This window comes from Typopeltis vanoorti, chromosome 1 (genome assembly GCF_054136105.1).
Source record: "Typopeltis vanoorti isolate ZY-2024b chromosome 1, IOZ_Tvanoo_1.0, whole genome shotgun sequence".
Classification (NCBI taxonomy): Eukaryota; Metazoa; Arthropoda; class Arachnida; order Uropygi; family Thelyphonidae; genus Typopeltis; species Typopeltis vanoorti.
This window is the reverse complement of record NC_143549.1, coordinates 133,356,094-133,381,423: the sequence shown is the minus strand read 5'-3', so window position 1 is coordinate 133,381,423 and position 25,330 is coordinate 133,356,094. Positions and strand designations below refer to the sequence as shown.

The 25,330-nt window shown below is 36.4% G+C and overlaps 1 protein-coding gene across 4 annotated transcripts in view; it reads left to right on the top strand.

Moving 5' to 3' along the window:
• rin (ras GTPase-activating protein-binding protein 2) overlaps positions 1–25,112 on the top strand; it is a 133,318-nt gene extending 108,206 nt beyond the window's left edge. For all 4 annotated transcript variants that reach the window (XM_090399340.1, XM_090399346.1, XM_090399354.1 and 1 more), the window contains 2 exons: positions 8,516–8,575; positions 22,527–25,112. In XM_090399340.1, coding sequence (XP_090255466.1) covers positions 8,516–8,575; positions 22,527–22,748 — 282 coding nt within the window. In that variant the 3' untranslated portion in view covers positions 22,749–25,112. The remainder of the gene's footprint in view (positions 1–8,515; positions 8,576–22,526) is intronic.
• Positions 25,113–25,330: the final 218 nt, after the last annotated feature.

The following is a 25,330-nucleotide window of genomic DNA, read 5'->3' as shown; positions in this document are numbered from 1 at the left end:
CATTTCGATGCTATTTTTATTAAAATCCACAAATCTTGTTGAAAATTCTGTTTGTAAATCTTCAATAATACCAACAAAAATTTCCTTTTGTCATCCAACTGTAGATGCAGATTTGCAACATATATAATGATGTAGATTTTCTTCCATCATATATTTCTTCAACAGACATAGTTTGCCTTCAAAAGGTTTTATGTCAGAAAACAGTTCTGCTAGTAATTTATCTTGGCCCTGCAATGGTCAAATTAAGTTCATTATGGTAGTTGTAATGTCTACTATAAATACAAGAGACGTAATCCATTTTTTATCCAATAGTTATGGGACAGTATTTTCGTGTTCCATCATGAAAATATCTATTTCTTTACGTAAATTAAAAAATCTTTTTAGCACAGCACCTATACTTAACCATCCAACAGTTGAGTAATAGATGACGTCCTCTTGAATGTCCATAACGTCTTTTCTTGATGATAAAATTTTACAGGCCACATACCATGTAAGTATGGTCAACCTTTTATGGGCTGCTGGTTGCCAGCCCCTGTTCTAAGGCACTCTTAAATGCATTGAACTACCTAGACCTTTGTTTTCCTTTGGACTTTTTTCTTGCCAGGTATTCAATACCTGTTTTGCTAACATTTATTCTCCCTTTATTAAAAAAGGACATCATCAACGTTCCCCCCCCCCCCCCCCCCCAGATATGGTGTATAGTCAACTCTTACATGTTTTTTCCTCTAATTTTTCTTATTCCATATAAACTTATTCAGCTGACTCCCCTCAACTTTTGCTCACTTCATTATTTCATAAACAGGAAAACATCATTGTTTCTCTGTTTATTTTAACAAAATTAAAAATCTGCTTAAATAACTGAAGTATTTTACTTGTTCTATAGGTTCTCCCATTGAGAATTGATATTTTTCACATTTCTGCCGTTTCATATAGTTTCTTTTATTGTCAATTTTCATAGGAGTTTGCTGTAACAGTTAGTCATTTGATTCCAGAGACTTGCATTAGATTTATTTAGGACTACAGCATCTGCATAAACAGTTGCTTAACCACTTTACCGGCCATTATGGATCAAATACGCATCCTCAAAAACTTCGTATCCATCATATATTTCAATGTAATATCAACGGTATTACAACTTTAATATGCACTTCGCATCCATGGCAATTTGTACGTATATATACGTCCTGGCCGGTAGTGTGGTTAATATCTCTGATTTTGATGTTATGTTAAACGCCATTGTTCTTCATAATGTGATTCATTTACGAGGGTTGTAAGTAAAGTGGCAACACTATCAGGAGACGTAGTTGGTAACTGAAATGTTACTCCTGACAGATAGAGATGCTAGTTCTATGTGCTGTACATGAACACAAGGCATGTGTGGAGAAGCAGTTAAAGCGAACGTCTCAGTGTGCAGTGCTCTAAGGTATGTTCACAAGATTAGAACAATGATCCTGGATGAAGATCCAGGTTACAGGTATTCCTTAAGGCCATGGTAACACTCACTCAGAAGGTTGCGAGCAACTGTTACCATGGCCTTAAGGAAACCTGTGGCGACAGTGTCCTACTGGACTGTTGCAAAATGGGTCAGTGCATTCCGTGCAGGACAAGATCACCCAGTTGATAATCATCGTGCAGGATGACCTGCCATTTCAGATGAACATGTTGAGCTTTTTCAGGGACTCCTCATGGTTGATTGGGAGTTGACTCAGCAAATTGGGATAAACCACCAGTGTTTGGCACATCCTAAAAGAGAGAGGCTCAGTATGCATAAAATTTCAGCTTGTTGTATTCTACATCACTTGACTGAGAATCAAAAATGGCATAGGTACACAGTTGCTGGCCCCCATCTGGAATAATACAAACATGAAGGGGATGCATTCTAAATCGTATCTATTGACAAAACTTGGGCAAGGACTTAAGTTGGAACTGAAGAGACAGTCCAGAAAATGCTGCCATTGAGGATCATGCTGTGCTTGAAGGGCAAACTATTAATGCACAGTACTATTGATGATTTCTAGAGCACCATTTGCACCTGGCTTTAAGGAGAAAGCGACAATTTTTTCACGGGTTCTCCACCGTGTTTGTTGCACAACAATGCGCAATGTCATGTGTCACAATTCATGATATAGATGCTGGACAGATGGCAATGGGAAGTGTAAAATTCGATGCAGTAAAAATTTTCCTTTTTCTTGCATCGACTTTTACAGAGGGCGCAACTCGTAAACACGCTAAACTAACTTCGTATTAATGTTGTAAATAAGCCCATGTATTCAACCCCAGGGAATTAACATGCAAGATTGTACAAAAACAGAAAATGTCTAAACTGTAAGGTTCAAGGGCAATGCCTTAGAAATCGGCATTGTATTGATGTAAAAACTATATAATGTAAGTGAAATTTAATGTGCTCAGAGTCAGTCTAATACCACCTTCAAGGTTAGTGGTAAAAGGGCGGTATACTTCTGAAGTAGTTCCGCCTTTTTGAAAATAGGGTTAAGTTATACATACTTAATTGGTGAGAACTAAAAGTGAGCTTTACCGTGAAAGTCAAGACCGTTTGCGCAAGAAAGTTCGGGGACCTTGACCCTCCGTCCAGAGATCCAAGAAAATTGTATAAAGGTCATCTACCTTTATACAGTTGTATGAAGGAATGAAAACAAAGGGGGGGGGGAGAAGATAGAACTTCAGAAGGAGTCGGTTCGTCGGTCCGGTTGAAGTCGCGAGGGACAGCCACAGGAGCCGTAAAACTACCGAGGGAGAAGAGAAGCAGGACCAGCATGTATTGCCAATAGGACAATCTGCTAAGCGTCTCGATCATTGGACACCCTTCGGCTGATTCATAGACATGGGAGAAAATGTGCTCCAGGCCCCGCGAGTCGACTGTAATGACGGAATCTCTGCGTGGAAGTAAAAACCTGAAACGGATGAAAAGCCCAAGGAACGAGTGCATAATAGAGTTAAAGTAGATATGTGAATTAATTTCATTGTGTTTGCTTATGATATGTGAAACTGTCTGAGAAGGGCTGATATCTTTAAAGGTTGATATAACTAGTCTAAGAATAGTTTGTTTACAGTTAGAATTACTAGTTACAAGTAACAGAGCATGATATTCCTTGAATTGTAATGGGCTGATAGTTTTTTTTTTTTTTTTTTTTGAATGTTGAAATAATATGTTGCACGATTCCATGCATTTTCTAAATGTTAAATTGCTCAAGTTTTAAGCTTAAAGTGGAGTTAAGAGAGAGAATCTTTCCCTATTGTATGATTTTGTATAATTACAGTTTAGTGTAAATAAATATATTTGTTTTGTTTACAAAGTGTGCTGATCTTTGCGCAGTGCACTGTTTTGAAATAACACGAACCTGTGAGCGAAGAAATTTAATGTTAGCCACGACTGTTTAATATTAAGAAGGGCTTTAGGATAATTTCAGAGTGAACTCTACAAGGAGAGCACTGGTGGTGCAGTCAATTAAGCTAAATAAACTTCCAGAGTTCTCCCGGTATAGGAAAAATACTAAAAGTAGAGTAAAGTTAAAAAATAATAGGAAGTTAAAGTATTAAAGGATAAAGAGTTAAAAAGGCAGTAGAGATAAATTAATAAAAGTAAGAATAGAGTAGAGAAGATTAATAATATGAAATAAAGCATATAGAGAAATATTACAATGGCACAAACAAATTACGAAATAAGCGCACACGTAAGGAAGCGTTTACAGATGTATTGGAACATCCTCTGTATTCGCCAGATATGAGTCCTTGTGACTTTGACTTTTTTCCCAAAAATGAAAGAACCACTCAAAGGTCTTCAGTTTCATGATGTGCAAGAGGTTCTTTGAGCAGTAGGTTGCACTATCAGTGATATCAATAGTCAACACTCTGCTGTGATGGTATCCAGCAGCTCACACAAATTTGGAAATAGGTGCAAAACATGGCAGGAGATTATATTGAAGGGATGTAATTGGATTGACTCGATAAATAAACTATTTTACATTTTGTGCACATGTTGCCACCACTTTATTTACAACCCTCATAGATGATAGATAACAGTAAATAGTATGCACCTCACCTTACCTGATATCAGTGTACTGTATCATCAAATCATCTTCCTGTACATCCATTTCTAACTGCTGTCTTTAAACTTGCATACAGACTGTATATTACTCTGTATAATGTCCCTGTACACCATATAATTGTAGCATTTTGAGCAACTTGAGATCTACAAGTTATGTCCTGATCCTTGTACGCCCGTGATTTTTTAACGTCACCCCGGGACAACAGATGTGAAAAAATTACGAGATTGAACAGATGACATCAGTGATTAAAAACAAGGATATTAGGAAAGAACTTGATATTGTAGAATTTAGGAGTGTGTGCACAAAGCTGACCTCCTGTGTTCTAAGGCAAGAAAAAGTACTAGAGGAAAACCAGAAATCTCCAATGGATCTAGAGACAGAAGTGCCTTAGAACACAGGAATATAAGATCTGATAATACCAGATTCCTGACAGATATGATTCATTTGGAGGAAAATTATCAATAAGAAAGTGCTAAACGAAAAGGTTATATTATTACTATCACAGTATCCTGAATATCTCCCAAAGGATACGTATCAGGAATGTAATGTCATAATAGTCTTAAGAGATCCTACCTGGTCTGAATCCTGCTTGTTTTTTTCCCAAAGTTTTTCTTTCAGAATCTTAGCCTCTTTTCTTGTATGCTTGTTTTAAATTTTGTACCATCATTTTATATTGTAGTTTAAGCCAGTAAGAACACAATTTGGTCGGCTAAATCCCAGCCAGCCCATCCTTGTTTGTTCAGTATCCAGGGTGCACCACGAGAAGGTGAGGATTGGACATCAGGTCAGAAGCCCTGGTCAGTTCTCCTCATTACTTTAAAGGCTATGTGGAGGTCTCTCAGTTATACAGCTTTGACCCTTAAGCACCCTTTGGCAGTCTATAAGTTGAATTATTAGAAAATAATATATAATTTTATTAGCCCTGTTTTTTTTGTTTTTTTTTAAGGCATGGTTATGTGATAGTTGTTTGTGGATAAGGTAAAATGCTGTTTTTCATAAAGAAGAAAGCTAAACATTTGATATTTTACATGCTCAACTTGCAAACATAAGTACATTAAGACTACATCTTTTAAATTTTTCTATTTCTGTGTGTGGATGTCACATCCACAAAAGGCTATAAACTTATATTATGTTGGGTACCATGGGTGGACTAGGAATTAGACAATCTGGAAATCCTGTTATAGATCTATTAAGCAAGGTTGTAAACCAAAAATCATCTACTACCTAATCAAACTTGCAAATATCTGTGCCATAAGTTGGATACAATCCCACACTCCTGTTGACTGAAGATGGAGAATATACCTTCACTTAAGCCAGCATTATACATTTTACACCATTATACCTTTTCAACTAGTAGGTAGTGTTACTTAACCACATCTTATAATATATATACAAAACTACCATTTATCTGAAAACTGTCATTCTCTGTTAATCAGTGCAAGGTTTCTATGTTGTCTTTTTATAATAAAGACAGAGTAGGAAATGATTGTGAGACATACGAAAATATTTTGGGAAAATTTGGAGAAAAGAGCAAAGCTAATAATAATGGCAAATATCTGTTGGATTTCTGCTCAGGACATGGACTGGTTATTACTAACACCATGTTCCAACATAAAAATGTGCACAAATTCACATGGAGAGAAGAGGCTAGGAATAAGAAAAGTCTCATTGACTATGTTATTGTTGATAGTGATGTTTTCTCCCTGGTGCAGGACACCAAAGTGTACAGAGGATTTGAAATTGGAAGTGATCACTATTTAGTCTTGAGCATAATAAAATTGAATTTCATATTGAAAAGAATAACATGTAAGAAAGTTTTAAAGCAAATAAAAGTTGAGCAGCTCTCAGATGTAAACTGTAGACTAAAATACAGAAATATTATTGAAAAGAAAATGAAAGAGTTTGAGAACAGGAATCAAACCTTGGAGATTCAGTGGCAAACTCTGAAGGAAACATTGATTGATTCTGCCAGAGAGGCATGTGGTGAGGTTGTGTGCAAAGATAAAAAAATCAGAACTCCCTGGTGGACACAGGAAGTTAAAGAGGCAGTGAAGGAAAAGAAGAAAGCATATCAAAAGTTCCTGGCAAATAAGTCAGCTTTTACTCTTACAGAATACAGAGACAAATGTAAGAAAGCTAAACAGTGTGTAAAACTAGCTAAACAAAAGTCATGGGAGGACTTTGGCAAGAATATAGAAAATAAATATCAAGAAGGTGGCAAAATATTCTGGAGGTTGTTGAAGAAGCTTAGGAATGGAGGAAAGAGTGCTGTAAAAGGAATTAGAGATGATAAAGGTGAAATGAAAACAGGAGAAAAAGATATCCTTGAAGTATGGAGTAATTACTTTGAAAAACTGCTAAATGAAACAAGCAGTGATGACAGCACAGTGATAAAAAACACTGACCAGGCATGCAGTCAGGAATACATATCCATACTTGAAGTAGAAAAAGCCATCAAAGGCTTGAAATGTGGAAAGGCAGCAGGAGTAGATGATATTCGACCAGAAATGTTGAAGTCTGGTGGTATAAGAGTCTTACAGTGGCTGCACTGCATAGTTCAGAAAGCCTGGACAGAGGGACGAATTCCCGATGATTGGAGTAGAGCTCTCATAGTACCCATATATAAAAAGGGAAATAAAACTGAATGTGAGAATTACAGAGGTATTTCCCTACTGAGTGTTCCTGGCAAGATCTATGCAAGTATACTTGAGAAACGGTTGAGAAGAATTGTGGAAGAAAAGCTTGGTGAAGAACAAGCTGGATTCAGGCCAAATAGAGGCTGTCAGGATCAGATCTTCACTTTACGACAAGTAGTCGAGAAAGCATGGGAATATAACAAAGATCTGTATTTAAGTTTTGTCGATTTGGAAAAGGCATATGACAAGGTGCCAAGAGAGAAGCTATTCAATACGCTGCAGTTATATGGTGTCAATGGGGCATTATATCAAGCAATACTTAGTCTTTATTTGAGTTGTGAGTCAGCAGTTAGAATTGAAGGAAGTACAGGAAGATGGTTTAATGTTAAATCTGGTGTGAGACAAGGATGTACATTATCCCCTCTGTTATTCATTATCTATATGGATCACATTATGAAGGAATGTGGTATTAAACCTGATATCAAAATTGGAGATGTTAATGTCAGCTCTTTGCTTTATGCGGATGATGTTATACTTCTAAATAAATCCGCTACAAGTCTGCAAGATTCTCTGACTAAATTGAATAGCTGTTGTAATAGATATGGTATGAAGGTCAGCAATAAAAAGACAAAGACAATGAAAATAGGCAGAATCATTGAAAATGTCAACTGTGTTGTGAATGGAGAACCCGTGGAACAAGTAAAACATTTCAGCTACTTAGGCACAATTTTTACTGAAGATGGTAAACTAAATATAGAAATAGACAACAGAATCAGCAAAGCTGGTATCGTGGGAAGTCAATTGAATAAATTCATATGGAATAAGAAAGAAATTAGTCGGAACACTAAATTAGCTGTATATATACAAGACTGTGTTCAAACCAATTTTAACTTATGGATCTGAGAGCTGGGTCAGAAGTAAAACACTTGACCAAAGACTAGAGACCGCAGATATGAGAGTCCTGAGAAAGATTAGAGGCATGAACAGATGGCATCAATGGCAATATCATATTAAAAATGAGGATATTAGGAAAGAACTTGACATTGTCAGCATCCAGGAATGCGTTAGCAGAGCTAATCTCAGGTAGTATGGTCACTTAAATAGAATGGGAGAGGAAAGATTAGCAAAACAAGTGGTCTCTGTCAGGTTGGCAGGAAAACGACCCAGAGGAAGACCAAGATATAGGTGGATTGATACGGTACAAAGTGCCTTAGACGATAGAAATATAAGATCTGATAATGTTGGAGTCTTGACAAGTAACAGACTGATTTGGAGGAAAATTGTAGATAGGAAGTTAGTAATGATGTAATTTTTTCATGTAGTGCTGTCATATCCTGTACACCCCTTGAGGGTACATGGCAGGAATTTGATGATGATGATGATGAAAACAGCTTTGTTTCATGAAGGAAAGTCTAAATAATTGATTGGCTTTCAGAACAATAATATGCTGCCTTCTTTCTATGTATAGTAACCTCCTGTTATAATGAACGTGTTGAGACTAAAGTGATATTGTTATGGGAGATATTCTATAGTGAATTTCCTTCAGCAAATGAGATTTGTCAGGAGTTTTTTGGCAGTTTGCTATAGTCAGTTGATTGTATCTGTCTCTTAAATGTTTGATTGCTTTCCTGAGTGAATTGACCATAATTTTGGATCTTTTTTGATAATAGAATTTGTACTTTAATAAATAAAATTGAACAAATGAAATAAATATCTCATTGGATAGTTTCTTTTTAATAATACTGCAACTTCATAGTGTATCATTCATAATTTTTATCCCCATTAATACTCAGTGAAATAATTATTTTGCAGAATTATGGCTTTGTTGTCTTTGAGGAAGCTGATTCAGCCAATCTAGTATTAAACAAAAGGGTAAGTGACTAATACTTATAAGATTAATTACTAAGCTCTTTGCTTTGCACACTTTACACATCAACCGTGATGTGTGAACCATTTGATATGAGCATGGTTCTTTTGCCTTGACAAAGTGTTAGTGTTGTGTTTGGATGATTTCACATTTCCTGAATGTCATAAGCATAACATTAAAATATGCTTCTGATATACAGCAGTGATTTGATTAGTAATGCTGATAAACAAATATTGGTTATGCTTAGTTTATTAAGTCATATTCTGAACATTTTGGAGATACAGTAAAACCCTTTTTTTACACTTTTCAGGGGACTGATTGGAAAAAGTGTAAATAGCAGGAAAATGTAAAAAAAAAAAACATTTAAAAAAAAGCTAAAAGATGACTTACTAGTATGTGGGTCTGCATACTAGATTACAAAATTTAATAACTGAAAATAAACGAATTTGCAATTACTTACATTTATCTATTTAAAAAAATCTTTAATTGTTTTTTTTTTTTTTTTTTTTACAGCACCTGATTGCTTTGCATTGAGTTTAATGCTTGACCTTTTTATTATTATTGTGTTCAAAGTGGACATGGAGAGTCCAAGATCTTTTGCTAAATGCGCACGTGTTCCGGCATGCCAAGCTACATGTCGCAGAATTGCCATCTTTTCTTCTACCGAAATACATTTTCTGTCTTTTTTCTCCATGTTACTAACATGGAAATCCCCCACCGCAACTTTCACATGCTAAATTACATAGCAGAAATTCTGCAATATCAATTTGTACTGTGATTGAAAAATCACGGTATCGCTCATCACTACATTACCGCTGCAAGCGTGCAAGTAACGAAAGCAATCCATCTGGCAACAGAAATGCTCAGATTTCCGCAGAAATCGATTCGAAAATCAGTATTGCCACCCGAGAAAAAAAACACAAATCAGGGGAAATAATGTCCACATCAAGTTGTTAATGGCGGGAAAACAATATATCATAAGAATAGGCCATATGACGGGACCAACGTAAATTGCGGGAACGTAAAAACGGAGTTTTACTGCATCTGTTTGCCAGTGATTATTGAACACATACATAAGTTATACTAGTTAATAATCTGATATTTTAATTACATGCCTTTCAAAATACTGCTGTTTCATGTTGTACCAACATTATATATGCTGGTACAACATGAAAAAATGTCATAACAGCTGAAGCATTGGCCAGTTAAACAAGCCTTGTTTTCACCATGAAAGGCAAACAATGAAAAGCCAGTTGTTGAAACTGCTTGATGCTGATTTGAAGACAGGCACCATTAATGGAAGAATCATTAGTGTGTGGTGGTGGTGGGAGGGAATCCAAAAGTTTGTGGAGGGATTATAGAATGTCATGTCAACATAATTAGTGTTGCTAAGACAAAAAAAAAAGACACACAGGTGAGATTCTTTTAAATAACTATAGATGTTATATTCAGCAAGTAGTAATGAAGAAAAAGCAAGGGCTGCTTATGGTATGAAATATTAAACACAAGGTGGACGTTTTAAATGGCAAGCAATTTTGAATAGAGTGATATTTCCCAGAGTTGGCAGAGTGATTACATGTGAATAACTAAATTGGGAAATTATAGACTCATTTGTTTCTATGGTCCCACAGAATGTTCTGTTCGGCAAAAAAGTAAAGGGTTTTAGAGTGATTGAAGACAGTTGACCAAAAAAAAAAAAAAAACTAGTTTTTGCTGGAAATCTAAACAGCAAAGTAGGGAATGAATTCCAAATATATTAGAAATATTTTGGAAAAATTTAGAGAAGAAAAGGTTAATAATGTTAAATATCTGTTGGATTTCTGTTCAGTACATGAATTAGTCATTACTCATACTATGTTGAACAAAAAGATTATATACATCAGTTTCTGGCCTGACTAACTTTTAAAGGTAATAGAAAGAAAGTCACTTTTCAATATAATCTCCCTTTACTTCAACACACTTTCACATCTTTGAATTAACTTTTCTATGCTCCTGAAAAAATAGTCTGTACTTCTGTCTACAAAATGGCCCAAAACTGCATCTTGCACCTCATTGTCATCTGCAAATTTTCTTCAGTTTCGAGAAAAGGCAGTAGTCACTGGGTGCTATATCTGGGCTGTAGGATGGATGTTCAATCTCCTGGAAGCCACAGTCCTTCACTGCAGCCTTCACAACAATAGCTGCATGGATTGGAGCGTTGTTGTGAAGCAGGTGAACACCATGACTTGGCATTCTTCGTCTCCTCCTTTATAGCATCACACAGTTTGTGCAGGAGTGAAGCATAATATTTTACATTTAGGTGGTATTCCTTTCCTTGAAAGTCAATCAAGAGAATTCCCTAGCAATCCCAAAAGATTGTTGCCATGATCTTCTTCGTGGAGTGAGTGACCTTGGCTTTCCTCGGCATGCTTCACCTGGTTTGTGCCACCCCATAGATTCCCTTTTGGAAAGAAGATCATAATAAAAGGACCGGGGTTTCATCCCCAGTGACAATGGATTCCAGCACTTCTCTCCAATTCCCTTGGCAAAACTAATAAAAACTAGTGCGATGATGTTCCTTCTGAATTAAAGACAGAAGTCGGGGCACCCACTTTGCACTAACCTTCATCATGTGAAGCTTCTTGTGAATGATGCAAAAGATGGTTGTTATAGAAAACCCCAACCTTGCTGAGATTTCTTTGATCTTCAGCCGTTTTGTCATTGAGCAGTTCCTCCTCAACAACAGACATGTTCCTCAGTCATCACTTCCACAGGCCGACCATCAAGATGGATATCTGGAGTAATTATTTTGAAACAAATGAAAGAAGCAGTGTAGGATACGTGTAGAGGCTTAAGTGCTGTGAGGACATCATGTTGGAGGCTTAATGGATTTTTTACAACACTCAAAAAGAATTAAATTAGAATTTAATACTTCCTATATTTCGTCCTAGTCACTAGGACATCTACGGGGATTACAAAAACAATTAATGTAGCATATACACAAATAACAAACAATACTAAGCCCAACCACGTGGGTGACACTAAAGTCCTATCTAGGTAGAGCACCCTCTAAGGGCAGTAGTTAGGTGGCCTGGAATGTAAGGTGGGAACTCTGGTGATGAGTGTTTCCCAAATCTTCGGAAGCTTAATGCAACCGTATTTATTGAGATTTGGTTGGTTTTTGAGAGCTGCTGCTGCTTCTAAGAAAAGTCTCTCTTTCTTGAATTTGCTGTGGTGGAGCATGGTGGTTTTCTTCCATGATACCCTGTGGGTGGTGTCCAAAACATGGTCAGCCAAGCCTGAATGGCCATAGTTGTGTTTGAAGATGTAAGACTTGTGTTCCTCTAGACGGATGGATGCTGATCTGCCTGTCTGTCCAAGGTATGCCAGCTTAACAGGAACAGGGTACTTTGTAAACTCCAGGCAGAGAGAGAGGAGGGAGCTGATCTTTCGTAGAACGGATAAGGGTAGCAAGTTTGCGGTGGGGCTTATATGCTGTGTGTAGGTTGTACTGTTTTAGTATCTTGGCTATTTTTTCGGATGTGCCACGGATGTAGGGTATGGTGATGGCATTTTTAAAATCTTGTTGACGAGAAGGACGGGGAATGGGGGAGGAGTTGATTATTTTTTTGATACTGTGATCGCTGTAGCCATTGGAGAGGAACTAACCACATACACAGCATTTTCCTCTCCAATGGCTACAGCGATCATAGTATCAAAAAAATAATCAACTCCTCCCCCATTCCCCATCCTTCTCGTCAACAAGATTTTAAAAATGCCATCACCATATGCTACATCCGTGGCACATCCGAAAAAATAGCCAAGATACTAAAACAGTACAACCTACACACAGCATATAAGCCCCACCTTAAACTTGCTACCCTTATCCGTTCTACGAAAGATCAGCTCCCTCCTCTCTCTCTGCCTGGAGTTTACAAAGTACCCTGTTCCTGTAAGCTGGCATACTTTGGATAGACAGGCAGATCAGCATCCATCCGTCTAGAGGAACACAAGTCTTACATCTTCAAACACAACTATGGCCATTCAGGCTTGGCTGACCATGTTTTGGACACCACCCACAGGGTATCATGGAAGAAAGAGAGACCTTTCTTAGAAGTAGCAGCAGCTCTCAAAAACCAACCAAATCTCAATAAATACGGTTGCATTAAGCTTCCGAAGATTTGGGAAACACTCATCACCAGAGTTCCCACCTTACATTCCAGGCCACCTACTACTGCCCTTAGAGGGTGCTCTACCTAGATAGGACTTTAGTGTCACCCACATGGTTGGGCTTAGTATTGTTTGTTATTTGTGTATATGTTACATTAATTGTTTTTGTAATCCCCACAGATGTCCTAGTGACTAGGACGAAATATAGGAAGTATTAAATTCTAATTTAATTCTTTTTTTTTTTGAGTGTTGTAAAAAATCCATTAAGCCTCCAACGTGAAGCAGTGTAGGGAAATATATGGGATGCATTCAAGAGTACTTATTCGATCCCTGAGGTAGAAAAAGCTATTGAATGCCTAATATGTGAAAGACTGAAGCTGATGATATTTGACAAATTCTCAAATATGGAGGTATAAAAGTGGCAGTAGTTGCACTTCATTATTCAGAAGACTAAGGTCAAATTCCATTTTTTTTTTTTTTATTAATACTCACACACAATTGACCCTGGAACAACACTAGTTTGAACTGCTCTGGTTTTTTTCAATAAATATGTTGGAAATTTTTTTGAAGATATGCGACAGTTTGAAAAAAACTCTCAGACAAACCATGTAGCCTAGAAATATTTAAAAAAAATTAGAAAAAGTTAGGTATGTCATGAATGAATAAAATATATGTAGATACTGTTTTATCATTTACTACCATAAAATATATTCCAATCTATTATAAAAATTTAAAATTTATCAAAATTTACACGCTTATAGACCGTACATGCCACCATTCGCAGTCCAGAGAAATGTAAACAAATATAAAGATGCAGCATTAAATCACAACTGCATAAAATTAATTTGCTAATTAAATTTAATTAGCATAAGATAAAATTTTATAATGATTCATTAGTGTATAGGCTAGGCTACCATAAAGCATTCTTATTGCTGCTTTGTTATCAATGCAAGAATCGTTATACTTTTAAATAAATATGAATTTCTTTTTCACATTATCTTTTAATTTTTTCATGTCTTGTGTTAGCAATACATATAACATCTATAGTGTTTTGTATCATATAAGACAATATTGATGTAGATACCGACAGACAATTCATCTTGTAAACAGATGATTCAAATTTATGGTATCGATAAATACAGTACAGTATTCAGTGGCGAATTCTCTATGCTTGCTGCGCAAGCTCATGCATTGAGAAAGAAGTAATATTTATTTGTTAATAAATACATGCATTTATAAGCATTCCGTTTAGGCTTTTATTTTTGTAGACAGAAGACTTCTGTCTTAAGCGTGCGTGGCAATAATTGAGCTTTGCTTTGTGTATCAAAGGCTGATGCTTGCTTGTCTAGTCAAAGCTACCTTTTTTAAATAATGAAACCTGTGGTGCGATCATAATAAAAAAAAAACACACATATTAACCACAGTGAAAATTATTTAATTGTAAATATTTCAACCTAAGTATCTTAGGACATCATCAGTACAGTAGTTTAAAACAATAATAGGAATAACATACAGTTAGGGCGCATGATTACAATAGAAACTTATTAAACGTGCGTAACGTGTTACAAAAAATAAAATAATAATAATTATTATTTAACACAATTTTGTATGACAATTTCCCATACTTTAGGAATAGTACGAACGTCATTGCGGTTTAAGTTTGGTCTGTGTAGGCTTCAGAACTTTCTTTGTATAAACGTTCATGTTTATATAAAGATCTGTGTAAAAGTTTAGACTTTTCCCAATGGATCCTATGGTTTGGATTTTCAATTCTGTGTTGAGAGAAGAGATTTTTGCGGTTTAAAGAGACAAATGTGGTCTTGATGTTCCGAGATGCGTTTCTGAACAGACCTACCTGTCTGTTCAAAGTAAGACAATTTGCATGAGCATGGAATTTCATAAATGCCAGGCACCATCAAAAGTGAGAGTTTGTCTTTAGGAGAAGGTAACAAGTTGTAAATTTGGTTGATAGGTTTGTAAGAAGTGGCAAAATTGTATTTCTTCATAATTTTAGAAAGATGTTCGGAGATGCCTTTGACGGAATCCTATGGACTTCTTCCTGTCTGGTTTGATGTGTGGAGAAGTGACTTGATTTTTTGAGTTGTTTACGGATTATATCCATTTAGGATGGCTGTATTTTTGATTACTTCTAATTCCTGGTTTAAAGATTCTTCAGAGGAGCAGAATTTGTGTGCTCTGGAAACCAGTGATTTAATAATGCCAGATTTCTGAGATGGATGATGAGCGGAAGAATTGTGAATGTAGTGACCTGAGAATGTAGGCTTGCGAAAGACGGACGTGGAGATGGAACCGTCTTCTTTTCTTTGAATGTGTAAATCCAAAAAGGGGATGCCATGTGGAGATTCTTTTTCTAACGTAAAGTTGATGCGATGATGAAGAAGGTTAATTTTATCTAGAAACAGTTGTAATTCATGTTCGGGGTGATCCCAGAATATATCCTAGAATTTATGGCTTACCTAAGCTACACAAAACTAATGTTCTACTTAGCCCTGTCGTAGACTGTATCAGCAGTCCAACTTACAAGTTATCAAGATTTTTATCTAACCTTCTCCGCCCTCACGTAGGCCACTCAATCTCTTCAATCAAAAATTAAAGACATTCAACTATCAAAAACTGACTTGTTAATCAGCTTTGACATTGTCTCCCTCTTCACAAACATTCCCCATAAAGAAACAATAGAATTACTAACTCAAAAATTTCCATCTGATATAGTTGAATTGTTCAAGTTTGTTATTGCATCAGGTTACTTCACCTGGAAAGGTCAAATTTACAAGCAAGAAGAAGGAACAGCAATGGGATCTCCTTTATCACCAAACCTAGCAAACTTGTTTCTAGAACACCTTGGAAGAAAAAATATTCACTTTTGAACCCAAACCAAAAATTTGGTTAAGATATGTCGACAACGTATTTGCAGTCTGGGATCATCCCGAACATGAATTACAACTGTTTCTGGTCAACAGTGGGCTATTAGTAGTTACGTTTTTGGGGAGTCGACAGTTCTGCGTTCCTAATCCCTGCATTGTTCAAGGGTCAACTGTGTATATATATGTATATATATCTGGTCCACACATAAAAGTTCGCAAAACCTATAGCACACTATTACTGTGTGTGTGTGGGCAAGAGGAATAAAAGAAAGGAGGAAATGAATGGAGTAGAGCTCAGTTTCTATCTATAATTGCTGTTATCTCCCCACAAAATAATGTGGGGATAACGGCAATTTCTCAAATGTTCCAGGTAAGATTTTGTTCACAAGCATACTTGAGAAGCAAAGACAAACTTCGAGATGAGCTGTTTGAGACCAGAGGCTGTAATGACAAATAGTTGAGAAATTTTGGGAATATAACAAGGAATTATGCTTAAGTTTTGTAGATTTAGAAAAGCTGTTTGGAACATTATACAAAGCAATACATAGTGTGTATTTAAGTTGTAATGTTTGAATTGAAGGAAGTAATGAAATGTGGTTGGGTGTAACACGGTTGCACTGCTGCACTATCAACATCCTTTGTATGGATCATATTATGAAAGAAAGTGGCAGAATTGGAGATAAGTAATTCCTTGTTTTATGCAGTTGATAATGTGCTTCTAAACAAATCTGAATCTCATCATTATCATCCTCCTCATATTCCTGATATGTACAGGATACGATAGTACTACATGAAGAAATTACATCATTACTAACTTTCTATGTACAATTTTCCTCCAAATCAATCTGTTACCTGTCATGACTTCCAACATTATCAGATCTTATATTTCTATCTTCTAAGGCACTTTTTTACTGTATCAATCTGCCTATATCTTGGTCCTCCTCTGGGTCTTTTTCCTGCCAACCTGGCAGAGACCACTTGTTTTGCTAATCTTTCCTTTCCATTCTGTTTAAGTGACATACCACCTGAGATTAGTTCTGCTAACGCATTCCTGGATGATGACAATGTCAAGTTCTTTTCTAATATCCTCCTTTTTAATATGATATTGCTATTGATGCCATCATCTGTTCATGTCCATAATCTTTCTCAGGACTCTCATATTGCAGTCTCTAGTCTTTGGTCAAGTATTTTATTTCTAACCCAGCTCTCAGATCCATAAGTTAAAATTGGTTTGAACACTGTCTTGTATATAGCTAAGTTAGTGTTTTGACTAATTTCTGTCTTATTCCATTTAAATTTACAACAAAGCTGGTATGTTTGGAATTCAGTTGACTTCCTACCATACCAGCTTTGTTGATTCTGTTGTCTATTTCCATATTTAATTTACCATTCTCACTAAAAATCATGACTAAGTAGCTGAAATGTTTTACTTGTTCTACAGGTTCTCTTCCATTCGCAATGCAGTTATTTTCAATGCTTCTGCCTATTTTCATTGCCTTTGTCCTGTTATTGCTGACTTTCATACCAAATCTATTACAACAGTTATTCTGTTTAGTCAGGGAATCTTCAGACTTGTACTAGATTTATTTAGAAGTATAATATCATTTACATAAAGTAAATAGTTGGGATTAGCATCTCCAATTTTGATTTCAGAATAATGTACATTCTTGTCTGGCACCAGATTTAACATTAAACCATCTTCCTGTACTTCAATTCTAACTGCTGACTTACAACTCAAATAGAGACTAAGTATTGCTTGACCATCGACACCATACAACTGTAGCATTTGGAATAACTTTTCCAGATCTACAAAACTTAAAAACCTGGTCAAACAAAGCCCCCCCCCCGTTGGTTTTGCCAGGGAACTAGGGCGAACAGCAAAAAGTCAGCTACTGGAACAAATCTGAAAACACACCCCAACTTAACATCACCAGAGTTAAAGATCAGTACTATCAACTAGATAAGTACCAAATTGATATAATAGGGGTGACTGAAACAAAAAAGACAAAAACTGGTGAGATCTTTCTGAGCAATAAATACAAAATGTTATATTCAGGCAATGACAATCAAGGAAAAGAAGGAGTTGCCATAGTATTTAACACTAAATACGAGGCTAATCTTCTTGAATGGCAGGCAGTCTCAAGTAGAGTAATGTGGGCAAATATGAGAATGGGGAACTGGACAATGAGACTTATTTGTGCCTAAGGTTTTACTAAGGTACAAGTGGAGGAATTTTTTGAGGGTTTAGAAAAGGCAACTGACACAATGAAAAAGGAAAAGTTGGTCCTTGTTGGGGATCCAAATAGCAGAGTAGGAAATGATTGTGAGACATAATCCAAATTTTCCCAAAAATATTTTGGGAAAATTTGGAGAAAAGAGCAAAGCTAATAATAATGGCAAATATCTGTTGGATTTCTGCTCAGGACATGGATTGGATATTACTAACACCATGTTCCAACATAAAAATGTGCACAAATTCACATGGAGAGAAGAGGCAAGGAATAAGATAAGTCTCATTGACTATGTTATTGTTGATAGTGATTTTTTTCTCCCTGGTGCAGGACACCAGTGTGTACAGAGGATTTGAAATTGGAAGCGATCACTATTTAGTCTTGAGCAGGATAAAATTGAATTTCATATCGAAAACAATGACATTTAAGAAAGTTTTAAAGCGATTGAAAGTTGAGCATCTCTCAGTTGTGAACTGTAGACTAAAATACAGAAAGATTATTGGAAAAAAAAAATTAAAGAGTTTGAGAACAGGAACCAAACCTTGGAGATTCAGTGGTAAGCTTTGAAGAAAACCCTGATTGATTCAGTTAGAGAGCCATATGGTGAAGTTGTCTGCAAGGATAGAAAACTTAGAACTCCGTGGTGGACACAGGAAGTTAAAGAGGCGGTGAAGGAAAAGAAGAAAGCATATCAAAATTTCCTGGCAAATAAGTCAGCTTGTGCTCTTAGAGAATATAGAGACAAATGTAAGAAAGCTAAACAGTGTAAAACTAGCTAAACAAAAGTCATGAGACGACTTTGGCAAGAACATAGAAAATAAATATCAAGAAGGTGGTTGTTGAAGAAGCTTCGAAATGGAGGAAAGAGTTCTGTAAAAGGAATTGGAAATGATAAAGGTGACATGAAAACGGGAGAAAAAGATATCTTTGAAGTATGGAGTAATTACTTCGAAAAACTGCTAAATGAAACAAGCATTGATGACAGCACAGTGTAAAAAACACTGACCAAGCATGTAGTCAGGAATACATATCCATACTTGAAGTAGAAAAAGCCATCAAAGGTTTGAAATGTGGAAAGGCAGCAGGAGTAGATGATATTCGACCAGAAAAGCTGAAGTATGGTGGTATAAGAGTCTTACAGCGGCTGCACTGCATAGTTCAGAAAGCCTGGACTGAGGGACGAATTCCCGATGATTGGAGTAGAGCTCTCATAGTACCCATATATAAAAAGGGAAATAAAACTGAATGTGAGAATTACAGAGGTATTTCCCTACTGAGTGTTCCTGGCAAGATCTATGCAAGTATACTTGAGAAACGGTTGAGAAGAATTGTGGAAGAAAAGCTTGGTGAAGAACAAGCTGGATTCAGGCCAAATAGAGGCTGTCAGGATCAGATCTTCACTTTACGACAAATAGTTGAGAAAGCATGGGAATATAACAAAGATCTGTATTTAAGTTTTGTCGATTTTGAAAAGGCATATGACAAGGTGCCAAGAGAGAAGCTATTCAATACGCTGCAGTTATATGGTGTCAATGGGGCATTATATCAAGCAATACTTAGTCTTTATTTGAGTTGTAAGTCAGCAGTTAGAATTGAAGGAAGTACAGGAAGATGGTTTAATGTTAAATCTGGTGTAAGACAAGTATGTATATTATCCCCTCTGTTATTCATTTTAATTTTTTAATACCACTTTCCTTCATAATGGATCACATTATGAAGGAAAGTGGTATTAAACATGATATCAAAATTGGAGATGTTAATGTCAGCTCTTTGCTTTATGCGGATGATGTTATACTTCTAAATAAATCTGCTACAAGTCTGCAAGATTCTCTGACTAAATTGAATAACTGTTGTAATGGATATGGTATGAAGGGCAGCATTAAAAAGACAAAAGAAAATGAAAATAGGTAGAATTGTTGAAAATGTCAACTGTGTTGTGAACGGGGAACCTGTAGAACAAGTAAAACATTTCAGCTACATAGGCACGATTTTTAGTGAAGATGGTAAATTAAATATGGAAATAAACAACAGAATCAACAAAGCTGTTATGGTAGGAAGTCGATTGAATAAATTCATATGGAATAAGAGAGAAATTAGCTGTATACAAGACAGTGTTCAAACCAGTTTTAACTTATGGATCTGAGAGCTGGGTCAGAAGTAAAACACTGACCAAATACTAGTGACAGCAGGTATGAGAGTCCCAAGAAAGATTAGCGGCGTGAATAGATGGTATCAATGGCAGTATCATATTAAAAATGAGGATATTAGGAAAGAACTTGACATTGTCAGCATCCAGGAATGTGTTAGCAGAGCTAATCTCAGGTGATATGGTTACTAAAACAGATTGGGAGAGGAAAGATTAGCAAAACATCTGATTTCTGTCAGGTTGGCAGGAGAAAGACCCAGAGGAAGATTAAGATGTAGGTGGATTGATACGGTACAATGTGCCTTAAACGATAGAAATATAAGATCTGATAATGTTGGAGTCTTAACAAGTAACAGACTGATTTGGAGGAAAATTGTAGTTAGGAAGTTAGTAATGATGTAAATTTTTCATGTAGTACTATCATATCCTGTACACCCCTTGAGGGTACATGGCAGGAATTTGATGATGATGATGACAAAACTTAATTACAGATCTTTGTTATATTCCCGTGTTTTCTCAACTATTTGTCGTAAAGTGAAAATCTAATCTTTACAGCCTCTATTTGGTCTGAATCCAATGCCTGGGTAGTTATGACCTGTTAGGATGCCAAATTGTCCTGCTGCAACAGGCCTTTGGCTGCAGGATGTGCAAAGGCCATGAAAGTGTGTGTGTAGGTGATCAGCCAGCACATTCTGGTAGCTCACAGCATTTAAGGACCTCTCAAAACACTAAGGAACCAACCTACACAACAGGGCCATAGCCTCATGCTGTTGACATCCCACTCACACCATCCACCCTCCTGTCAGCTCGGTACAACTGATAACAGGTTTCATCAGATCACATGATTCTTGTCCACTATGCAGAGGTTCAGTTTTGATGGTCCTGACACCAGGCAAGGCGCAACACCCAACGATGGGCTGTCAACTGTGATACACGATTAGTGAGTCGACTCCCATAGCCCATGGTATGCTGTACTGTTCACTCGTTGATGCTGCTTGGACCTCTGACATTGAAACTGGGTGTGATTTGTGCTGCCATTGCCTGGCAGCTGGCTCTACAAACCTGGACAGTATATCAACCCTGGTCATCAATGGCACCATGACTTGCTTGCCGGGTGTTGGTACATCCATTTATGGTATACTTGCAGTAGACCTTGATACAGTTTGCCCTCAAGAAACCCAGAATTCTTACCACTTATGTGATTGAATGACGTAACTGTCTTGCACCGATAATACGTCCATGATCAGAGTCACTAAGTCGCACATTTACATGTATTTGTCAATTGCGATACCCTGTTGAGAAGCCCCGATGTCTGCATTTGGTATGGGTATGTTTCACTCTGCACTGTGGGATGCGATTGTCAAATTCCCATCACTCGTTATCTAATGTTTTGTCCATTGCATCCATACAGGATGATCATAATTAAAGTATTCTTGTTTAAGGCCTTGTAGAGTGTCATCCAGTGATCCAAATGCTGTGAAACTTTGCAGAAATACATTGTGTGTCATGCAGAAGTGATATCTGAGGAAAAAGAAGTAGTTCTAAAATTCGTGAATGGGGCATTGTAAGCACCAAATGCATGGAGTTTGCATATCGTGTAACTTGGCAGGTACCGAGAGAGTTTAAAAAGATGGACACATGATTTTTCCCTTCATTCTAGTTATTACTGTCCACAGTGATGGCACTAGCCTTGTCCCAACATGCTTTACTCATGAAACTGTACTATCTAAACAATTGCAATGCTGTTGCTGCACGGCGAATTTTATCGCCTGAACAAATGCTGACAAGGTCCACTGTGTGCTCTGCGACAAAGATTAGTCATTTTGAAGAAGCAAGATTATTGAGAATTAGACCTTACAAAGGTTGTAAAAAATCAGTTCACAACAAGTGAATGAAGTTGCTACTGCCTTTGTGGAGCAGGCCATGAATAACAGTGTTGGTTCCTGCAGTGCACATGCTGTATCAAGGTACATAGATATGCTTTACACAACTGTCTGGAAAATTCTATCTAAGATTCTGCATTTCTACCCATTCAAGATAATTCTGACACAAGAGTTGTGTCTGCAGGACTTTGAAAGTCAACTGACATTCGCTTTAACATTCCTTGCTGAATAGAGCATTTATTATGCTTACTGATGTTTAATTCACGTAGTGTGCTACTCACATAGATACAAATGAGTACAGAAATATATAGTTAACTGGGAATGCTCTTTTGCTCTTAGTTGCCAAAGTATTATGCATGACCAACTAAAATGTATTAGCAGGTATTTGTTTTTATTAATAATGTGCAGTTTATTCTTGCTATAGCAAACTCATAAGGACCACAGATTATTATAATGTCTATCTTATGTTATAGAGAATTTCTTTTATCATAATGTATACCCGTGGGACTTTGGTCAGGACTTTTCATCAGTTTGATATAACAGTGTTTGCCATAGTGAATCAACTGTATTGTAATTGTTTTAAGCTTCTATAAATACATTTATTATAAATTATTGTTCAATAGTTTCTTTTCATTTATATATATAATCTTTTTATTCCCCAGCCAATAATTTACAACAACCATCGTCTAAATGTTGAAGAGAAGAAGACAAAACTTAGAGATCCACGTCCAGGTGGCAGTGATGGACGCATGAACATGGGAAGAGGCAGTATGATGGGAAGAGGAGGAATGGGAGGTGGTCGTGGGGGTGGAAGAGGAGGAATGGGTGGCATGCAAGGTACTGGACGAGGTGATAATAGAGGAGGTAGAGGTGGTCGTCGCTAGCATTTGCATTCAGTAAAACAGAGTTTGGCTGTGGTACATGGAAGCTGGATGGTCTATGAATCCCAATTACCGTTTGACTCATCGGAGTCAATAAATGGACACTGGCTTATTATAGTGTGATCTTGCCTTGATGCCCTCCACCTGTCTTCTGTTTTTACTCCTGTGTCTTTAATTCTGGTTACCACTTGCAGGTCTGTTTGCTACTCTGCTCTGCAGTATTTATTAATAATAGAATCTGTTTTTGTCCAGTCAGCTGTATATATTTGTTGGGAGGGGGGGCATTTTTGACTGTTAAAAAATGGAAACAGTTGATTTACTTGCTTTGTATTTTGTGTGTTTAGTGCAGCTGTTGTGTATGTGTCCTCAGAGACACTGCTTTCTTAGAGCTTGCTACAGGATTAAAAAAAGGGACCCTGTTTTTGAATGTTCTTTTTTAAATTGAACTGTTATATTTTGGGATGGCTTGGGTATGGCCTGTGAATCATTACCTGAAAGAGTACAAGTAGCCTTTGTTTCCCCATTCTAATGAGCTTGACCTGAAGCATAAATGGGACAGTCATCTTAATCATTTAACAATTCACATCTCTCCTGATAATGAGTTTCCACGGCTAAGTCATCTTGTGATTTTGAGGACAAAGAAATGAAAAAAATAAAGTCCTGTTGGTGTGCTTGCCCCATTGTGCATGTGTGTATGTGTATACTCATCTCATAGAATGTGTTGCCCCATTTGGGCTATTAAGTCCCATAATATGCATCCAATTTCTAGTTTCCCAGAGTAATGCTGTGTGCACTCAGCCACGGTATTTTGCCATGAATTAACTGCTCAATCATTCATCTCTCCTGGTTTGTGTACATACCCCAGGAGAGAAAGAAGAGGATAACCCAGTTTAGCCAAAAATGACTTAAAGAAGTGGCATGTAAATTAGTGTGCTTTGAAGAGATGTACACACAGTTCTTAACTGTAGAGATTCATCTGTGCAATGACTTGCCAGTTGCCTCTCTACTGGCAGAGGTTTGTGTATGTATGGCATTCTCCCAGTTACCCCATAGCCCCCATGCAGGAGATACCAAGGTGCATGCCAGTCTGCCTTCTTACCGTTTTGATCACAAGGTGAACATAGAACCAGCAGAAAAAGGTGGAATACTAAAGACTGTGGCGTGCTAATCATTTCCAGAAGTTTGTTTTAGAGTTCATTTTGCAACAGATTGTTCCATAAAATAATGTTGGCCTGCCACCACATGTGGTAGTGCAGAGAAACAGATGCTAGCTGTATCACCTACGTTATTTTTCTGTAAGTACCATGTTATCATGGTCTTTTGGAGAAAAAAAAATCATTGTACATAAAAGGAGCACTGTTCCATTTAAAAATTGTGATCATCAGCTGTTTTTATAAACCTCATTGATGTAAGTTAATGAGTCCAGGTAATAAACAGATGATACTGTGATGAAGTATGCTGCAGTTTTTCTGTTAAGTTGTGAGCATTATTGAGTTGAACAAACATTGTTACTAGTTATTAAGATTGTTTTTCTGAGTATTTTATTACCTATAAATAACACAAATCATAATAAGCAGCTAATGAACTGTAATAAAGATTACTTCAATTTTTTTTTCTTTTTTAAATTAATCTGACAGTTGTTTTGTTCCTTGAATCATTTACACAAAAGATTTGTTTTCACTTTCATTGAGCATTTTAGATATAAGAATTACAAGATCAATAATATCTAGGTATTCGTTCTTATGTATTTAAGCATGATCGTTCTGAGAAACAAAATTAAATCACTGTATATAGATACCCTAATAAGAATGGTGCTGTGAAAATGATTCATATTGGCTTTAAGAATTTTGTGTGAATATACATAGCTTTTAATAAATTACAATATTACTTAGTTAAAATTCTACTTAGGTCAGTTGGAAGTTTTATAAAAGAATTTAATTTAACGTAATAATAGTATCAGAAACATTGAGAATCTGAAAAAAGGCATGTAGTCTCACAAATACTTTGTTGCATTAAAAGAGGTGTCTTTAAACCATGCTGCCAGCCATACCTGATCTTCGAAGCCTTTAGAGCCAGTCTGTAAGCCTGGAAAAGAAAATGTGTGTAACATTTTTATATTTGTGTAGTTTCCAAAAATATAAGTGGACTTTAAAAAAAAAAAAAAAAAAAAAAAAAAAAAAAAAAAAAAAAAAAAAGCAAACCACTGTAATGAACTCACTATAACAAACTACTGAGAAGGCCCAGCCAAATCATCAGAGCATCAGTGTTATGCTAAGGAAATTCATGATACTGAGAATTGACTGTAGTACACTGGCGCCATGTTGCAGACAATACAAATTAGATGAATAAAGATTCAGTGTATAACAAGCTTGCTCATTTCATTTTCTGTCACAAGTAATTCTTATCTTAATTTGTATGTGGTTCATAAGAAACTGAAACAGCTTCTCTTCCTTGTCAATAAAGTTGACATGTTTGCATTAAAACACTAAACTTACCTGTATAGGGGATGCTGATTATAATAGTATGCACTCTTTCTTCAGTTATACAGTAGTCTTGCTATATCTGATTCACTTATTTATAATGAA